Here is a 19,334-nt window from a genome sequence, read left to right as displayed (position 1 = left end):
TAGATGCCATCTATTGAAGTCTAATCTATATTTGTGGTCTTAAAACAAACTACATTAATTTCATGCATAAGTGAAAAAAATACTCAAGCTGTTGGTGGCTCGGAACCTTTAACCTCCCAGCCATGAGGCTGTGAAATAACGGTCCCGACCGGCTCTTGTCGGTCTTCAGCCTCAATAGTCACTGTAATGTCCTGCCGAATTCGCAAGGCGCGATCCGAACCGTCGTCGCTGTTCAAATCTGCACTGTCCGAGTCTGCCTGCGTAATACTCAAGCCGCTGGCATTCTTCTGCGACTTTGGTGCAAACTCGTTCATATCGTAGTGTGGAGTTGCTTGTATCTGGCTGTTCATGCCATAAGTACGGGTTCCTCTGGATTTGGTTCCAGAACTGAAAGGCATAGATGGATAGTATCGATCTGCTCCCTTCCTCGAGCCACCTGTCCAACTGTTCAGTATATTTGGGAATATGTCACGCAACAAGGACCAAATGAGCGGTAGGTTGGTGACGAGCATTCCGACTGAGGCTTCGCGGAAGTACCAATTCATGTAAACATAGGATATCAGACTCGGTACCAAGCAGTAAATCTTGGTCAGGATAGCAGCCACAATAACGAAGACACCCATGCCGAAAAGGAGGAGCAGAATCAGCTTTTGTCTCAGCGGTAATTGAATCTTGACCAGTAGTGGAATTGCAACTAAAAGCATGAAGATGTCGGCGGTGATTGAGAAGCATGCTTGGACGATTTCGTAGTGCTGATAACTCGAGCATTGTGCTAAACGTCGTATGTTAGAAAGGAATAGCTGAAAGCGAAGCATGACAACGTACGGTTTGGTGTAGGAACTGCCCAGTAATTCTGAAGCGGAATACAACTTAGAAACAGGCACAATTCAACAGCAACAAAACCGACTGCGACGTAACCAGCGCAATAGTGTATGAGTCGTTTCTGGGACAGTCCGTCCCTATAAACATATAAAGTTAGTACCAGGCAAAATATTTCAATGCATCGACTGTACATACGTAAGACGAGCGTATATGACTAGCATGCAAGCCTTACAGCTCCAGACACAGAGGATAAAAGCGTGTTCAGAGACAAACACCCATTTGCTCCCTCGAACCCTTTCCGCATAAGAGCTTGGTGTCAAGTTTGCGATATCCTCGTCCGTCATCAAATTGGACCCTCCTCCGTTTGCGACTTCATTAAGCGCAACACACAAGATGGTGTACCAGATTACTGCAAATACCATGAGATAGTCGTCGACTTGAAGGTTGCGGATTCCGAGACGTCGAATACGAGCGACACTATCATGACGAAAATTAATAAGAAGATTCTGACATTATGATACACCTCATGCAAGATGGATGTCGACTTACAATCGCAGGGCAGCCCCCAAGACGCCGACACCGTACAAGGCCCATGTTTCCTTTGAGAAACTCTCCCCAAACGCTCTGGAAGACATCTCGAATGATTTGGGAAGACTACCGCGGTCGAATCTGTTACGTGGTCCTTTTGTTCGGTGGATGCTGACTTGGCAGTCTCGCACGGTGGTTTATGCCAGCAGAGTCAAATTAGGCCATGGGTTCCACCTAGAATAGCGAAAGGAGGCTGGATATTCAAATATATCGAGTCATTCGTTTCAACCGTCCAGACTCGAAAAGCCCAAGAACTGACAAGATCTATGTTTGGAGATGAGATTGTCGTTTTTAAATGTCTGTAGCCAGACGCAAAAGCTTGATAAATCAACAAGCCAGCCTTTGGAAGTCGTCCCTAGACATATCTCAGTATTAGTACCCACAAGGATGATCAGGCTACCAATTCCATGGTAGACCTCTCGGACCATTTGCGCATGGACTATCTCTTCGATCAATCAAATGATTCGAATCCGAAAAATCCACGGTAGACGACTCAAATAATAATCGCCCCGTCAATAAGCTCAGTAGAATACTACGCTTGCATTCTTTGCAAAGCGTTAGTAGAAGCGCTGATCTTGGCCGTAACTCCACTAGACTCCAACTGGAAAATGTAGTGAGCGAATTTCGCAGCCTTCGGCTTCGAAGTCCCAGTTTCAGCGAGCTGGGCCGCCTCGTTCCGTGCAGTTGCACCTGAAATCCTGCGAGTGTAAGTTCGCCAAGCAGCCACTCTTCTTTGGCATGTTTGACTTTCTAGAACTTATTTTGATTACTTCGAAACCTCGTAAAGTCGTACTTATTATCTGTATTGTAACGTAACGTACGTTGAGGCATCAATACGCGACACTAAATGGATCTCGATCGCGGGGATCTACGGGTGGTCGAACCTTAATTTTGAGTGCTCCCGCTTGTGGACTAGCGCAGCACAGCAGTGGCCGAAAAGGGCTCCATACGTCCGACGAGCTTCCTTTTCACGCGAGGGGTTTTGTCTGGATTGGCCAGGGTATCGCTTAGTTACATGGCAATATCCTTACTACTACGTATTATCGAGGCTAGCTCATGCGTGGTGCGTACGTAAACTAATTCAAGTGCATGCCTTCGTGAAAAATTCTGTTTCTCAGGGCCAGGGCTCAACTACCAGACTTGAATGAAGGTGATTGTGTTATAAACGCTCCTAATAGACGCGTATACTCGAGATTAACTTAGAGTATATGATTTGTCAATTCTCTCCAGTATCTTCTCGATAATCGATATACAGTTCTTGACCAGACCCATACAACTTAATTGCTGCTCGTATGTAGAGTATGGCGTAACGTACGTAACGTCTGGGCGCAATCTCCACCTCGGCGACCGGCAACTGAAATTGGTATATCCCCGAGACCGGAGGGTATTGTATGATCTGTATTAAAGTATATACCTACTATGTAAAAGTCAGACTTCTTGTAGGAAGAATAATGTGCTTGCTACCATTCAAACGAATCTATATGTGACATTTTATTGTGTCAGAACGGTCAGTCGTTACCAGCTAGATAATACGGAGTACGTACTTACTACTTACTATGCAGAGCTTAGAGGACCCACCAGTCGGTGTTTGAGTAAGGGTTGCTGTGAATTGCAAACCCCATGATGAAAGACTCTTACTGATCGTCTTATATAACGATCGGCTCTCTTTATACACGATCCAGGGTTCATCACAACTACGTGCTCGATCGTCTAGTCTGTAGCATGGCGACCCATGCCATCGCCATGTGTTGTGCAGTAGTACGTATACTGCAAGTACATACTCCGTGCATGGCTAGAAGCACCTAGAGTATTTTCCCTTTAAAACACACCGGCTCGGCGGAGTTTTTCCCAAAATAGTATGGCAGAGTACAGGGATCAGCAGCATGTGGCGAGTGCAATAGCGAGCATTGAACAACGTTGAAGATTGAACGAGAAGTCTTTTCTCTAGCTGAGGACGAACTAGAGATAAGCAAGACTCATACCATTCCATGACCAGCAGATATGACAGTCTTGATGTCCCTTGCTCTCGTATCTGACGCTCCATCTGCGACACCATGGACAGAGACAGCCAAAAAAAAATCATCTGTTGAAAATTCCCTTTTGGGACTAGCGTATCATCAATAATCATAGTGTCCCCACCGTCGCCCGCCAATCATGCACCATACAGATTGGCCACCCGCGACGTTGCTCCATTTTTTGTACTCAGCTTCACACTCTTCCAAGACTTCCATTCTTTCGTTTCGTCCTTTCTTAGCCCAGAAGGCTCCATGGAGACAGCAAACCCCCAATAGAGCTGTGGTCCTAGTTCTGTGGTCGTATTTTCAATCCGTGGAAACGATATCATTGGTTGCAGCCGGCCCTACTTTAACCTTTCCACCCCATAACGATAGGAGACCCAGTGTAGATACGGGAACTCCAGGTTTCGATGTTTATATTCTAGCACATCTACTATCATCCTGAATACTCGCATATTTTTCGAAAACTCTCTGTGTTTTTGAGGATATTCGTCCTTTGCTACGGTCGATTTGGCCCATATTCGCGACATTTACAAGCCTGTCTTTACCATCTACAGGTCTGCAACATGTCGGCTGAAACAACGCACAAGAAGTTTGAAGCGGAGGAGTCTCCGGTCGACGACAAATCTGTCGGGGATGTTGTCAATGCCTCTGGCCACAAGCAAGAACTTCAACGCAACTTTGGTCTCTTGAGTATTTGCGCTATTGCAGTGACCACGGGTAATACCTGGATTGCTCAAGGCGGTAGTGTTGTGAGTATTTGACTATCTGTTGATATTTGAAAATTCGCTCAATTTGGGGGATTCATATTTTAACAACCTGTTAGACTGTCAACATCGCCAATGGAGGACCTGCCGGTATCATCTACGAGTTGTAAGTCTATACCTCATTTCCAGAATTGGCATGCAATTGCTAACATTCCATCCAGTATTGCGGTCTCCATATGTTATTGGCTAGTAGCTGCTTCAATCGCCGAACTGGCATCTGCTATGCCCTCAGCAAGCGGAGGTATGTCCATGGTTATTACCATATTGGAAGAATTTCAACTAAGTTCGGTTTCTTCAAGTTTATCATTGGGCATCCGTGACTGCAGGAAAGTATGGCCGCCCCTGCGGGTGGTTCGCTGGCTGGTGGAATACGCTTGCCTGGATCTTCGGAGCAGCATCCATGTCCTCCATTCTCGGAAATCAGACAGTCTCGATGTACGCCTTGTTTCACCCTGATTTTGAGCCTAAAGCATGGCACGTCTTTGTCAGCATGCTCCTCTGCACTTGGATCTGCTGCTTGACTGTTCTATTCGCAAACAAGGTTCTTCCTCAGATTGGCAACCTCGGCATGATTCTCATTCTTGGTGGTGTCTTTATCACCATTGTTGTCTGTGCTGTGATGCCACATGTCAATGGAGTGGGTTATGCTTCGAATGAGTTTGTGTGGCGTAGCTGGACAAGCAACACGGGATATAGCAGTCAAGGCTTCGTCTTCGTTGCTGGTATGCTTAACGGTGCATACAGCGTGGGAACCCCTGATGTTACCTCACATTTGGCCGAAGAGATTCCTCAGTAAGTCACGGAGACTAAGATGATGTACCTACATTTCGTCGTGCTAACTGTTCGTTCCCCTTATAGTCCAAGCAGAAACATTCCGAAAGCCATATTGGCCCAGATGTCTGTCGGATTCATTACCGGATTCCTCTACATGATCGCCATGTTTTATTCCATTCAATCTCTCGATGATGTTTTGAACAGTGTTTTCGGTTTTCCTCTTGCCGAGATCTACCGTCAAGCTACTGGAAGCAGAGGTGGTGCTCTAGGGCTTCTAATTGTCGCATTCTTGCCTACGTTGGTCACTTGCATTGGCTGCTACATCACCGCCGGTCGCACCCTCTGGACACTGGCTCGAGACAACGCGACACCTTTCCCTGGCTGGATCGGACACATCAATACTCGATTGCACAATCCTTTCAATGCCACGTTGGTATGTGGCTTCACGATCACCGTCCTTGCTTGCATCTACGTCGGCTCGACCACCGCCTTCAACGCTTTCATCGGATCTTTCATTCAGCTTTCTACACTATCATACTTCACAGCCATCTTCCCTCACGTTTTGACTCGTCGATCTTTGATTACTCCCGGATACTTCCACATGAAGAACTCCGTCGGCTACGTCGTCAACATCCTGAGCTGCATCTACATCGTCGCTTTTATCGTTATTTTCTGCTTCCCTGCTTCAATTCCCACTAACGCTCAGTCGATGAACTATGCCAGTCTGATTACAGGTGGCCTCACTATTTTTATTACTATCTGGTGGTTCGTGCGTCAGCGTGATTACGTTGGTCCACAGGCCATTCCACTTACTGATCGGGCGGTTGCGGAGGATGCGAAATGAGGATACGAAGCCAGGTATCAGTTAATCTTGAATGATTTGGCTGTCGAACATGTATAATTAAAAAGCCGTTGTTGCGTTTCAATCTCTCAATTTAGCTTATGATGCTCTTTCATATTCATATACATAGACATCACATAATAACTTTCATTATTGTCACTTCAAATTTAATAATCAGAATTACCAACAGAACATCGAGCAATTGTGTCAGCCTCTTAACTAGATATAACATAGAACTCTGCATAGTCAATCTCAAGCGGACTCTTCTTTGGTATCCTTGAAGATGTAAGATGCATACTGCGGCGGCACAGTACCACCAAGGATAGTAGCTGAGTCCAGAAAGGTATCAATCTCCGCTACTTCCTCATCCGAAAGAGAAACATCCTGCGCAGCCCAATTCTCTTCCAGATACTTAATCTTCTTCGTGCCCGGAATCGGGAATATGTCATCACCACGCTTCAGCAACCACGCAAGAGCAAGCTGCGCAATAGTGCAACCTTTGTTGTCAGCAAAGGCTTTGAACCTGTTGACTGTTGCTGTGTTTGTGGGTGCATTTTCAGCCATGAACCGTGGGATTGCGACGGGTCTGATGTCGGGGCCTTCGTTGATAGCTTCTCCTTTACTGAACGCGTCTGTAATCAGACCTCGTCCCAAGGGTGTTGCGACGACTACTGCGACGCCGAGTTCGCGGCAGGTGGCAAGGAGATCAGTGCCAGCTTTACCTTCGATTTCACGAGAGAAAACTGAGTATTCGGTTTGTACGGCGGTTACAGGTGCGATCTTGCATGCTCGGCGGACAGTGGCGGAGGTTACCATGGTTAAGCCGATGTGCTTGATTTTGCCTTCTCTTTAAATTGAATATATAAGCGAGGTTCTAATAAAGGAGTTTGGAGTACTGACTTTTGAAGCTCTACCAAGCCACGCATGGTTTCTTCAATCGGTGTCTCGAAATTGGCACTGTGTAAATAGTCTGAGTGTTATTAGTACTTGGCACGTGTATGAATTGAATTACTGATGGGTATCACAATGGGCAAAAGCTTACACAAGTCAATGGTGTCTACACCTAGTCTTTCCAGACTCTTTGCGCAAGCTTTCTTGCAATACGCCGCCGAACTATCAGTCTCGTATGTTTTGCTATGTTCCACATAACCAAACTTCGTTGCAAGGAATATCTGATCTCTCTTTCCAGTTCGCTTGAACCATTTACCAAGCAGTTCTTCGTTGTCGCCATATTGACTTAGTCAAGTACACTATTAGAGACGATGTGGCTAATGCATCTATCAGAAGGAGGTGAAACTCACTCGGCAGTATCCCAAAAAGTAGCCCCTAACTCGACCGCCCGATCAAGCAGGGCAAAGCGCTCCTCATCACTTGGAAGTGCCCCATAGTGAGGTTGGGACATTCCCATTAAACCAAAGCCTAGGGCTGGTACAAGAGGACCATTGTTTCCGAGTGGGTGAAGTTTGGTGGGCATATTCGATATATTTATGGAACGACACTGTATGAAAACCAATGTAGTTTCGTGATATAGTCTAAGAAACACGGCTAATATCTTGATTTTCTCGTTTTCGCTTTGCAAAGTCAGGGTCACCCTTTATATAGGCATATTTTGCACAGCTGCCTGGGAAGAGCCCTCAAATTGAGAAATTACCCAATATGGAAAGAATGACATAGAATCCATCACAGCCAATCATCGTGTGTAAAATCCGAGATGCTGACTCAGCCAATCAACCAATCAAGGCGTAGCCGGTCCGAGGCAGCCAATAACATAGCCATCATAGACCCACCGTCACGAAGGGAATGAACTGAACTTTCTGTCAGTTCGCAGCTTTCTTACTTCTCGATTTTCTTTGATCAGTGGCTTCTACTCAAATGCTAGAATGATTATACTAGGAGGTGATATGCTATGGCAAAAAGTAAGGTCAGAACAGGTTGCCGCACTTGCAAGTAAGTCGTATCATGCATTTCGGAAGCCTAAAATCCGTTCACAACGCAAGCTCATGCGATACCAGGATCCGTAAAGTAAAGTGTGACGAAAGCTATCCCGTCTGTAACCGCTGCGCATCTACCGGGCGTACTTGTGATGGCTACGGAGTCTGGGGAGGCGGCGGCAATCAGTCGAACTGGGGTAGGCCTGATGGAACTATTATAGCCTCGACTTCGTCACCTTCCAACGAAACCTGCAGTGTGCTTTTGCCTCGGCCAGGATACGTTTCATTCTTTGTGGCTAGCCGTGAAGATAAGGAGTGCTTTGATTGGTTTGAACGTCGCGCTTCGCCTAAGCTAAGAGGTTCATTCGACTCGGAATTCTGGTCTAAACTTATATTACAGGCTAGTATCAACGAGTTGGCAGTCCGGCACGCAGTCTTGGCTGTAAGCTTTGTTCATAGAAGAGGCAGCCTGAATCTGTTGGATACACGTCTAGAGGATGAACCTATTGGTCAAGTGGAACAGGTCCCTCTAAGATATTTCGCCAGGTCTATCAACAATCTTCAACACCATTTATCAGCCAATACCCGAGCATCTTTACGCATTGTCTTGGTTACATGCATTATTTTTACCACGCTAGACCTTCTTCGCAGTCATTTTGAAACAGCGCGGATACATGTCAAAAATGGTGTGTATCTTTTGCGAAAGTTGAGATCTTTCTCAAACCAGGATGACGGGCTAGATTCAACAGACGATTGGATCGCGGAAGCCTTCATGAGACTTCATAGCCAGATAGAAGTTTACAATCTCGTTGATAGAGTTAGCTGTGAGTCCCTTCTCCGGGATCCTGGTTCAATACCTTCAATACAAAATCTCCGCTCAGTCAAAGAGGCGTGGAATAATCTCGACAGAATACTGGAGCACATATTCTATCTGAACAATCGAGCTCTCGAATGTGAGACCGAGTGTCATGCTCTACGTTCATCTCCTCCTTCACTAAGAATAGACCAGCAACAGATTCAAACTGCACTTGCTTCGTGGTTGAAAGCTTTTGAGTCATTAAGATCATCACCGCTTATTCAACATTCGAAGGCAGAGTGGGAAAATAAGGGTTCCAGGCTACTTCTTCTGCATCATCAAATGCTCACAATCATGACTGATGTGTGCTTGTCACCTAGAACTGAAGTGATATTCGACGCTCACACTGACAGCTTTTTACGGCTGATAAACCATGCTGTGGATCTATGGAACTACACTATCATCACGAATCTACCTCGCCCTAAAATACTGCCTGGTCAATTTTTGAACATGTCCAATTCAATCACAGACAAGGGATGGATTCCAGCTCTATACTACACAGCTATAAAATGTCGCGTGCACAGAATCAGACTTCAAGCCGTCAGATTCCTTGAGACTAGTCGCCATCGCGAGGGCTTTTGGGACTCGTCGATAATGGCGGTTGTTGCGCGTAAAGTGATGGAACTCGAAGAAAGAGATTACTATCAAGATATCAATCCTCTTGACAATATCTTTTCACTTACGAGCTCGCCTACCCAGTGGGATTTGTCGTTGCCAACTTTACCAGAATCGTACAGATTGAGAGGAGTTGAAACCATTCTTTCTGGGTGTCCTGTGAATAGGATCTTATTGTTGTGCAGGCATAGGCAAGGCATGGAGGATCGAAAAATCCAGATAGGGGAATATGACATTCCCACTCAGCGGTGGATTTATGCACCTGACTGTTCCCCTAGGGACATTTGATGTTACAGAACATTTCCTCACATTCACAGCCCTAATCTTAACTCTAAAGAAAAGCTTCAATCATAAATCATATCAAAATCTTCATACCCCGACCCAGATTAGACATTAAAAACCTGTGTGCCCTGGCCTAAATCTGTTTAGCCCTAACCCTTATCTAATCGCACGTGTTTACGCGACAAAGGCGCGTTTCAGGCACGCGTCCGATAGCGTCTGTAAGTCTAGATACTTCCGAGAACATCAACCACGACGCGCATCACAGCTCACCACGACCATGCCTTTCAAACCGTTCAAGCCTCCTCTAATACGAAAGGATTTGCTAAGTGACGCCCCATCAAAAGCGACCGATAACTCCAGCGTTCCACCCCCTTCCAAAAGACCGCGGCTCAACGTCCGCGAAGATGAGACCGAAAGTAGGAACACGGCAAAGCCGGTAGTCGTCGATCTGACTCTATCGGAAGTCGGGATAGTAAGGAAAAACACCGCGGAAAGACCTCCATTAGTGAACGTCAAGAACACGCCGGGTGAGACAGAGACGCCGTCAATGGAAAATGGCATCTCTAGCAATGACGTTGAGGCCTACTATAACGTTCTCTGGTTGGTCCTCGATATTTCAATTGTGCATACATCTCAGCTAACAAAAAAAGGCGCAAGTTCACAGCAAAAAAGCACAAAACCTGGGACGGCGATGGAATCCTGGTCATCCGGGGAGGCTATGGGTATCTTCGAGATGTATCAGGTCGCGAAATGGGCCGAATTGTGATCAACAAATTTCTTGAGTCCGGCACGAATTTGACAATAGGAGGGAAAGATGTTGAGATTGAGTCTGCTATTTCGAAGAAAGACTACTTATCAGGGAAGGAATTTTTGAACAGTACGAGGAAGCCTTCCTCTTCACCTCCATCTCGAATCAAACCGTCTTTGGCTTCAAGCCAGGTTGCAAAGTCAAATGTGCCCACAAGCAGTGAAGGCCCTCTAGACTATCTGCTCAAGGCGAATACTGTGAACTCCCAGGGTGGACCGCCGAAGTTATCGGTGAGACACCTCAACGCTGCAGCCCCTAAAGGCAATGCTGTTGGCACAGCTTTCAAGAATCCATTGAAAGAAACATCGAGCGCCAATTTTCAACCGAGTGTCAAAGCCATTCCCCGTCATGATCCCAACGCCCCTGGAGCCTTGGTCATGAAGCGTCCAAAGACTGCACCAAAAGGACAAACGATTGTTGACGTTGTAGTCGATCCGTTTCTAAGTAAACATCTCCGTGAACATCAACGAGAAGGAGTCAAATTTTTGTATGAATGTGTCATGGGACTCAGAGATTATAATGGCGAAGGTGCTATATTAGCTGATGAAATGGGACTTGGCAAAACTCTTCAGACCATAACCTTACTATGGACTTTACTGAAACAAAACCCCATATACGAAGCATCACCTGTGGTGAAGAAAGCATTAATCGTTTGTCCTGTCACGCTGATCAATAATTGGAGAAAAGAATTTCGAAAATGGCTCGGAAATGAAAGAATTGGCGTTTTCGTCTTTGACGACAAACGCAAGAAATTGACGGATTTCACCAAGGGAAAGGCTTATAACATTATGATTGTGGGTTATGAAAAGCTTCGTACCGTACAAGAAGGATTACTCAAAGGACATGGTGTCGATATCGTGATAGCAGATGAAGGACATCGACTCAAAACTGTGCAGAACAAAAGTGGCCAGGCTATACAAGCCTTGAATACAGCAAAACGAATCATACTTTCGGGGACGCCTATACAAAACGATCTCAGTGAATTCTTCGCTGCAGTAGACCTCATCAATCCTGGGATACTCGGCACCTACAAAAGCTTTATGAAGGAATTCGAAGGACCCATCGTTCGCAGTCAGCAGCCCGAAGCCACTATGAGAGATATTGAAAAAGGCGAGGCAAGAGGCGAGGAGCTTCGAGAACTCACTTCCATGTTCATTCTGCGGAGGACAGCAGAGATTCTGTCCAAGTATCTCCCTCCGAAGACGGAATACGTGATACTATGCAACCCTACATCTGTGCAAGCAAGTATCTACCGCCATGTGCTTGGGTCCCCTATTTTTCAGAGTGCATTAGGAAACACGGAAGGAGCATTTAGCCTTCTTACTATTTTGAAGAAGCTCTGCAACAGCCCATCCTTGCTCACTGCAAAGACCGGCGATGAGCCGCCGAATGCCACTATGGAAGCACTGCTGTCTACTTTGACACCAAGCCTACGTCGACAATTCTCACCTTCATCGAGTGGGAAGATCAGAGTTTTAGATCAGCTGCTTCACAACCTCCAAACAACTACATCGGAGAAAATTGTACTTGTTTCCAACTACACCTCGACTCTCAATTTGCTCGGCATATTACTTACTTCTCTCTCTTTACCTTTTCTGCGACTCGATGGCTCCACGCCCTCGGCCAAACGACAATCGCTCGTGGATGATTTCAACCGAGCTCCTGCAAGTAAATGCTTTGCGTTCCTCCTCTCCGCCAAAGCGGGAGGCACCGGGCTCAATCTCACCGGTGCCAGCCGTCTTGTCCTCTTCGACGTAGACTGGAATCCAGCCACCGATCTTCAAGCCATGGCACGAATTCATCGAGACGGACAAAAACGGCACTGCTATATATACCGAATTATGCTCAAGGGCGCTCTAGAGGAGAAAATATGGCAACGCCAAGTCACCAAAATCGGTTTGGCGGATAGTGTCATGGAATCGAAATCAAGCAATATGGCACAGTTCTCGCGAGAAGAGCTCAAAGATCTATTTCGACTCTATGAAGACAAGGGCTGTCAAACCCATGAATTGCTGAATTGCAAATGTGGTGGAAAGGGTATCCCTCCATCACCATCTCCTGCGCCTTCTGCTCCAGTCCATATATCACTCTTAGACGAAGACGTAGGCAAAGACGATGAAGCTGACAAGAGTGAACTGCTCGAATCTCTTGCGACAACGCCTGAGAAAGTGCGAAGCGTATCACCCTTCTGGAAAGACGAGGAACTATCCGACAGTGAAGACATCGACTTCCCCGACCTGCACACCTTAACAAAAGCTTCAAAAGTCAACATTGAAGAACAAGAAGATCAAATCAAGCGTGGCAAGCACACTCTTCAGCAAAATTCCAAGCTGAGAAAGACAAATACAAAGACGAATGCAACAAAATCGAAATTGCTATCAAACCGTAAACGAAAAACCAGAAATGACGACGCCGATGCCGACGGAGATGAAGCAGTCTCAACCGAACAAAGCAAAATCCAGCGCTTCCTCGCTGAATATGCACACATCGATCCAGCTGCTTTTCCCTCCACTAGCGGAGACAATAATGTCGATGAAGACAACGTCGACGATATAAAAAACCACATTGACGACCCGATTCTACAAGCCCTACTCGCCGATGAGGATCATGGGATTGGATTCTTGTTTCAGAAGACTGCTTTTCCGGCCTCGGCTAGTCCTGCGCCTCCTGCTGATGATAATACAGAAGCTTCAGCGTGATAGAATTTACATACTGTGTAGAATTTAACGTCATTTTGCTATGATTGATGTATTGGTATAGATATAGGATTCGATATGTATAGATGCACTGTTTGTCTATTGAATTTCAGGGGACAAGCGAGATTATATATATAATGGAAAGTTATTGGACGTTATTGAAGATGATTGCATTGTACGAATACTAGCAATTAGAAGAGAGAAAACGTACATACACGAAAGACAGGGCTACATAAATCACAAAGACCATTCCACAAATGCTTCGAGATAAGAATAGGAAATGGACGCATATCCGGAAAGTGTAAAAGCAGCGACAATTGGATACACATAAATTCGCGGATGGGTGGGTATACAGGAAAAAAGGGATAGAAGTCTAGTAGATGATAGGAAGCATTATATGCAAGAGTGACAAGAAAGGAAATTGAATGAGGTAGGTACAAGAGAATCGCAATCTCGAGGGTATGCAATTCAGTCAGAAGCAAACATAAAAAAAAAGGCAAAGAATGGTAAGTCATGTTCAAATAACAGGCGTTTCAAGGAAAAGGGGGACTAAGAATAGTTTGTGGTAGGTAAGGTGGACGAGGTTGTGATCAGTAGCGCAGCTTCCCGACCAGTCCAAATGTATATGCAGCCTCAGCTTCGGTCTTCATTTGGATCATGTAGATTCTGAAGGCGCCTCCAGTGACTCCGCCCTTTTGCTGTATGGATCCTCCGGAATGATTTTCCCATACGGAGATGGCAATACCAGTTCGAGCGACTCTTTCAAAGGAGCTTTCGCCAAGGCACACATCCAGTAAGACTTCGCCTGCGGTTTTACCTTGGATGAGTATTCGCTTTTCTTGTGACATTGTTACTCTTCGGGGCGATGCACCCGGGGTTGGAGTCGTGGCGCCGTCTGGTCGATTCTCATCGGCGAAGTCGTCAAAGTCTCTTTCTGGATGCGGTTCATTGCTATTAAAATCTGCTTCGTTTACTTCCGCGGCTATTTTCGTACTATTGGCTGTTCCAGGTCGGGATGATCGGGGCGTCACGGGCATGATTGTTAATCGGGCTGCACCCATGTCGCGCCATCGTGTCGTACTTTCCCGCACATATAGTCTAATCTTCGCGTTCGACAGACCGATTCCATCTGCTCCCTTAATGGCCGTCGCAAGTGCTGCGAGTCCAGAACCACCACCAGCACCAGAAAATACTGTACTTCCATCACGACTTCCTGTGCGTGAGGTAACGGTCGATCGTGCAATACTGAAAAACTTGCTTCCGGTTCCAAACCTTTTCAGGGCGGAAAATGCGCTGCTCATGGATCCAACACTGCTTTCGGATACCATTCCCACGGAAGGTGCATGCTTTGCGGCTCGATAACTATTCTTTCTTCGAGGGAAACCAAACCAGCTGGTTCCTTTGCTTGATCCAGTCGGATTGTATCGCGATAGGGATGCAGGCTGATAAGGGCCACGGGCGTTTTGCAAAGCAATGTATGTTGGATTGTTGATACGAGAATGATTGATGAAGCCGTAAAGGGTATCACACTCATCAACGTTCTGTGAGCGGAACATAATATTGTTGCTAGTCTTGATTCTGGATCTTTCTGTTGGCGGTGATCGAATACTAATATCGATTGCCGTGCCACGTCTAATTGGAACTAGTGGCGTCAGTTCGAGGGCGACTAAAGGGCGATCTTTGCGTGGCTGATCGTCTTGATGATCGCCAGTGCCGTTCATCTTGTATGCTTCAATAAGTCCGGGAGTTATCACCAGTTCACATTCGTCAGGATATAGACTCTCCCAATTTCCTTTATCGGACCAGAAGAACATTGTCGCGATAGCCTTGGAAGCTTTTGTAGGTTGAGAAGGAACGGATCGATAGGGGCCTTGCGATGCCGAGTTGGACGGCGACAAGGTGTCACCGTCTAGAGCAGGCAAAGAAGCGGGCGGTTGCGGTTTGCGCTGGCGGTGTACAGGAGGTAAGTCATCCTCATCCTCTAGCTCTTCATCGGAAGTGTCAGATGTATCTGAGTCGGAGTATTCCATATCATAGTGTCGAACTGTAGATGTATCAGATTCAGCAGAAGAATCAGACGCACTTGATGGCTCATATTCGTGCTTCAATGGTGAAGATGATCTTCGCTTCTGTCTATTGGCTGATGGACTTAACACCGGAGAGTTTTTGAGCGCTTGACTAGGCGTTCTGTGGGGAGGCGGTGCAGGTGCTTCGTCCTCTCCATCGGAGACAGATCTCTGCGATGACAATGATGATTGAATATCTGGCCAGGTCTCTTCCTCATCTTCACTCATATCAGCAGACAATGCACTATGGGTGCTACTACCGCCCTTCCGCAGCTTTGGGATCGTAGGCATTTTCATAGTAGGTACGGACGATACACGTGCATCATCGTCGAGGTCATCTTCTATCGGTTTTTCTCGCTTGGACTTGGATTTTGCGGATAAAGGACTCGATTCCACAGTCTTACCGGCATAGAAACGTCCCGCTGCTTTTGGTGTTTGCTTTGGCGATTCGACGACTTCCTGTTCCTGTTCGGGGGCAGGAGAAGCTTTTGGCGTGGTATCTGTGGGAGTGAGCTGTTCAACATGGCGAGAGCGTCTGTTTGCTTTAGTTCGTTTCAGGCCAGGGGATGCTTTTCCATCGATGATTCTCTTCTTATCGCTGAGCTCTTTGGCGGATGGTAGCGTTGCCCGAGCATCAGGGGATGTAGGTGTGCGGGGACTATCAACGAATGCATAGTCTGATGCTCTTGTAATATCTGAAGCCAAAGAGTTACCAGAGGTTGCTTCGGAAAGTGAACTTAACGTGCTTGGTCCGGAGCTGTTGGTAGTCGAGCTCTTTCCAGCATGGCTAAGAACGCTGGCTTCACCAATTGGCACGTCCATTTCACTTGAGCTTGGCAAACGCAGCTTTAACGTGGTTGAAGGTGATGAATCGGCCTTGATTTCATCGCCAGCCTTGTGCCTTCGACTCTTTGCACGCTCAACAAACTTCTTGCTTCTGGGTAGGGCCGGAGGTACTGGATATAAGCCTAGCATGTTGACCCATTCAAATCCGACATCCTCGTCGTCAATAGTCAAAGATAGTAACTCCTGCCATTCGCCATCATCCGTAGATTTGCCTCGAATCATAATCACGACTTCGCCTTTTAGGTCGCCATTTCGTGCAGAGACACAATTTCTTTCAATCGGTGGGAACAGAAGCCAACGATCAGTATCGTCAATTTCACATATTAGCAGATCCCCTCCCGTGCCGGCATCGGCGGCGTTGTCTCTAAGCAGCAATTCTGTATGGCAATCAATCATCTGGCCACTTGAATGCATGAGTGATAGGCTGAAAAAGTCACGAGCAAGTACCCGTCGTGTCTTGTCAACGACCACATCGGAGAGGACAGCCAAAGTTTCTAGACTTCGTGCTCGAGTGCTATCGATATATGCAGCGGTTTCATCCTCCAGTCGGGCTCGTTCTTCGTTTGAGCGGCGACGTGCTTGTTCAACAAGTTCTTGATATGTTTCCGCCACTTGTTGTGCTTTTGGTGAATGCGCCACATGATCGATTCCTTTGAAAGTTTTGGATAAGTACTTCAAACGCACGAGTGGTCGTTTTAATAAGTAAGCGACGTCCACTTTCTCGCCATCAGCATCGATAACATCCCCATTATCGTCTCTTTCCATGCCTTGATCTAGGCTATGCGTTTCCAGTTTGTCCGACTCCTCATCGTCAGGGGGAGCAAGATTCACGACTACATCCTGGAATCCCATACGCCAGGCCTTGAGATAATCGCGATACACCCTCTGAGCGCCTTGTGCCCAGGCCAATAGAGCTTCGGTTTCATCCAGAGGGATACGTTTGTGTAGTGTCTTGAGACGTTCTAGAGCAACTCCCATGTCGACAATTGGTCTGGTAAAGTTGATGTCATCCTTAGGGTCTGCTGAAGGTCGGAAGAGTCCTGCGGCAATAGCGGAATCGGACCGTGAAAGAACGCAGCTCAAAAGAACAGGTATGACACCTCCGACCAGAGTTCGGAGTTCGCGCATATACTTTGTTTCATCGGTGGAAAGCTCCATCATCAGGTCGGTCATGGTAGCTGTTTCCAAACGTGTTCGGTTGCTCCTAATACTGCGGGAAGACCGTACACTACGTCTGGTAGACTTTGGGTTGGACAGAATAGACATTAGATCGGAATGTTTTGTGAGCCGGCGTTGGAGTCCACTCTCGAACTTTGGAAGCGAGTCTGGGTCAAAATGATCGCGTTTCTCGTCGTCTATCTCGCAGATTGACCCTGTCACGGATCTTGACAGATTGGTTTCACTTCCAATGACCGACCTATCGATCACAGTACTACTCAATGTTTCCTCCGATGCGATGGTAGAAAGCTGATGCATGCCGGTGCTCGGGAAAGGCCGTCGTAAACGCAAAGGGAGGATGATATCTCTATCAGACACCTCTGAACCATTGTCAGACGCATCATATTCCTTGTTTTTTATGCTGTCTCGGACCTGCGAAGCTTTATTTGTGGATGTAGTCTTTTCGAACGATTTAGTCAGGTTCGCTACTGATGTTTCTGATTTGCCCCTTCTCCGTGTCGATGCTGTCCGTTCTTTTTGCTTTGGTGTCAGAGGTTCCCGGGTTTTGTCCACACTTGAGCGACGTGGAGTATCTGACATGCCACTTGCTTTGTCACTCAGCGGTTGATCGTTAGTCGCGGCAGAAATTTCGCTCATTTCTTCAGTGATCCTAGACTCTGAGCCTCGTGATAACCGTCTGGTTGTCGCTGTCCTCGACCTCATTTTAAGCGGCGCGGGTATTTCCACTGGTGCATCGTCATTGTCATCTACAAATGGGTCAGGCTGAGCGGACAACCACGCCGCTATTTTGTCGCCTCTGTTCGCGACAGGAGGAGGGCGTGGAGGCGCCGGCTTTGCAAACATCTTTCGAGACTCATCGAGCACTTGAGTTAGGATTCCGGCCTTAGGCTTCCGTGCGTCGCGTAATGTCTCCCGGAGCGCAGGAGCACCGCGCCTCCTTCTTCGAGACAGCTCGGAAAAGTTGGCCTCACTACCAGCCCAATCATCGTCGTCTTTAGGTGGTGGTGTGGTTCGTCTCATGCCTTCGAGCACGCTTTCGGCATGCTCCTCAACGTGTATGGAGACTTCGGACGATGCGCGATCATGTAGAGTCTCCTTATCCGAAAGCAGACCATCCTCTGTGTAAATATACTTGGTAGTCTTGACCGCGCGTTGTTTCTTCTGGAAAGTCGAGGCGCTTGTAGACGATCTCAAATCCTCCGTGTCTGTTTTCGCACCACTTCCCAGATCCGATCCATTGTCTTTTCGATGCGCCTTCTTGTTTGGTAGGGAAGTCGAAGAAGAATTAAAACTTTCGTTTGTCTTGTAGTTTGTGATTCGATTCGGCGCTGGTCCTTTGCCTGTCTTGGAATTTGTAGGCGGACTGCGCTGGGCTCGCCAGTGTTGATCGCTGATCACTCGTTTCCTCGGCGTACTTTGGCTTCTTTTTCTAATTCCACCACTATTGACAGTCGGTGTAGTATTGTCTGCCGCCTTGACGCGTGATGTGACTTTTCGAGGCTCTGGGGTTTTTGCGGGCTTGTTTCGTGGAGTCGGCATGCTGCTTTCATCGTCTGCAACGTCGGCCAAGGGGTCCTTGACTGTGGCAACACCACCTCCTTTCTGCTGCCACATTCGTACCTTTTCGCGCACCGAGTTCGAGTCATGAGGTCCAAGGGCCTTGCCGAGATCGAGGGATTTTGGTTTTGTTGGACTGGACCTGGCGCCGTCGCGCCCAGGACCAGCATTTTGGCGCGGGGTAACCGGAGTGGGCATTTGTACCTAGGATATGATATCGTCAGAAACATTCTTCATGCCTGGGGTCAGTTGAAAGCTTGGTGATCTGGTTATCAGAGGAATGCTGGAGCGATAGTGGACTGTTTATTCCTGGACGGGAGCCAAACAGAAGGACGAAATGGCCAACTTACAACAACAACAAAAATCAGCGCTGGCGGACAGTGTCGCGCATTCTGGTCGGAAATGCTGTCAAACTGCCATGTACCGAGTATTCAGTCTGAACGATGCAAAGAGGAAGTGAAGGTGCAAGGGTCAGCAGGAGGGCGATGTTGTCAGCTGCCTTCTTGGATGGTGCTGGTCGGGAAGGCCCGCATCTGGACCACTCAAAGGGGAGGCCCGCCGGCTGCCCCGGTAACCGATCGCCCAACCTTGCTCAGCCTTACTGATTTGCTGCATCACACTGCACTCTTGCCATTCAAGACTCGTCTGAAATACACATACGTACTATGTAGTACAACGCCAGAGTGATACA

General features: G+C 47.1%; 5 protein-coding genes across 5 annotated transcripts; 2 read left to right on the top strand and 3 right to left on the bottom strand.

The window, feature by feature from the left end:
* Window positions 1-83: 83 nt before the first annotated feature.
* On the bottom strand, window positions 84-1,457 carry BHQ10_003951 (uncharacterized protein; the record flags this gene model as incomplete). The annotated part of the gene is made up of 4 exons (XM_040876264.1): window positions 84-772; window positions 826-959; window positions 1,018-1,299; window positions 1,372-1,457. 4 exons carry the CDS (start codon window positions 1,455-1,457, stop codon window positions 84-86), a joined length of 1,191 nt encoding a protein of 396 aa, XP_040732455.1.
* Window positions 1,458-3,991: 2,534 nt separating this feature from the next.
* BHQ10_003950 (uncharacterized protein) lies at window positions 3,992-5,810 on the top strand (the record flags this gene model as incomplete). Its single annotated transcript, XM_040876263.1, has 5 exons — window positions 3,992-4,177; window positions 4,252-4,298; window positions 4,354-4,433; window positions 4,492-4,984; window positions 5,051-5,810. 5 exons carry the CDS (start codon window positions 3,992-3,994, stop codon window positions 5,808-5,810), a joined length of 1,566 nt encoding a protein of 521 aa, XP_040732454.1.
* Window positions 5,811-6,059: 249 nt separating this feature from the next.
* BHQ10_003949 (uncharacterized protein) lies at window positions 6,060-7,281 on the bottom strand (the record flags this gene model as incomplete). The annotated part of the gene is made up of 4 exons (XM_040876261.1): window positions 6,060-6,654; window positions 6,708-6,777; window positions 6,850-7,043; window positions 7,109-7,281. 4 exons carry the CDS (start codon window positions 7,279-7,281, stop codon window positions 6,060-6,062), a joined length of 1,032 nt encoding a protein of 343 aa, XP_040732453.1.
* Window positions 7,282-9,768: 2,487 nt separating this feature from the next.
* Window positions 9,769-12,998, top strand: BHQ10_003948 (uncharacterized protein; the record flags this gene model as incomplete). The annotated part of the gene is made up of 2 exons (XM_040876260.1): window positions 9,769-10,091; window positions 10,142-12,998. 2 exons carry the CDS (start codon window positions 9,769-9,771, stop codon window positions 12,996-12,998), a joined length of 3,180 nt encoding a protein of 1,059 aa, XP_040732452.1.
* A 587-nt stretch (window positions 12,999-13,585) lies between these two features.
* On the bottom strand, window positions 13,586-18,841 carry BHQ10_003947 (uncharacterized protein; the record flags this gene model as incomplete). Its single annotated transcript, XM_040876259.1, has 1 exon — window positions 13,586-18,841. One exon carries the CDS (start codon window positions 18,839-18,841, stop codon window positions 13,586-13,588), a length of 5,256 nt encoding a protein of 1,751 aa, XP_040732451.1.
* Window positions 18,842-19,334: the final 493 nt, after the last annotated feature.

Source organism: Talaromyces amestolkiae, assembly GCF_001896365.1.
Source record: "Talaromyces amestolkiae strain CIB chromosome Unknown scaffold6.1, whole genome shotgun sequence".
In the NCBI taxonomy this organism is placed as follows: domain Eukaryota; kingdom Fungi; phylum Ascomycota; class Eurotiomycetes; order Eurotiales; family Trichocomaceae; genus Talaromyces; species Talaromyces amestolkiae.
Note: the sequence above shows the minus strand (reverse complement) of the source record. Positions and strands in the feature narration are given on the sequence as shown.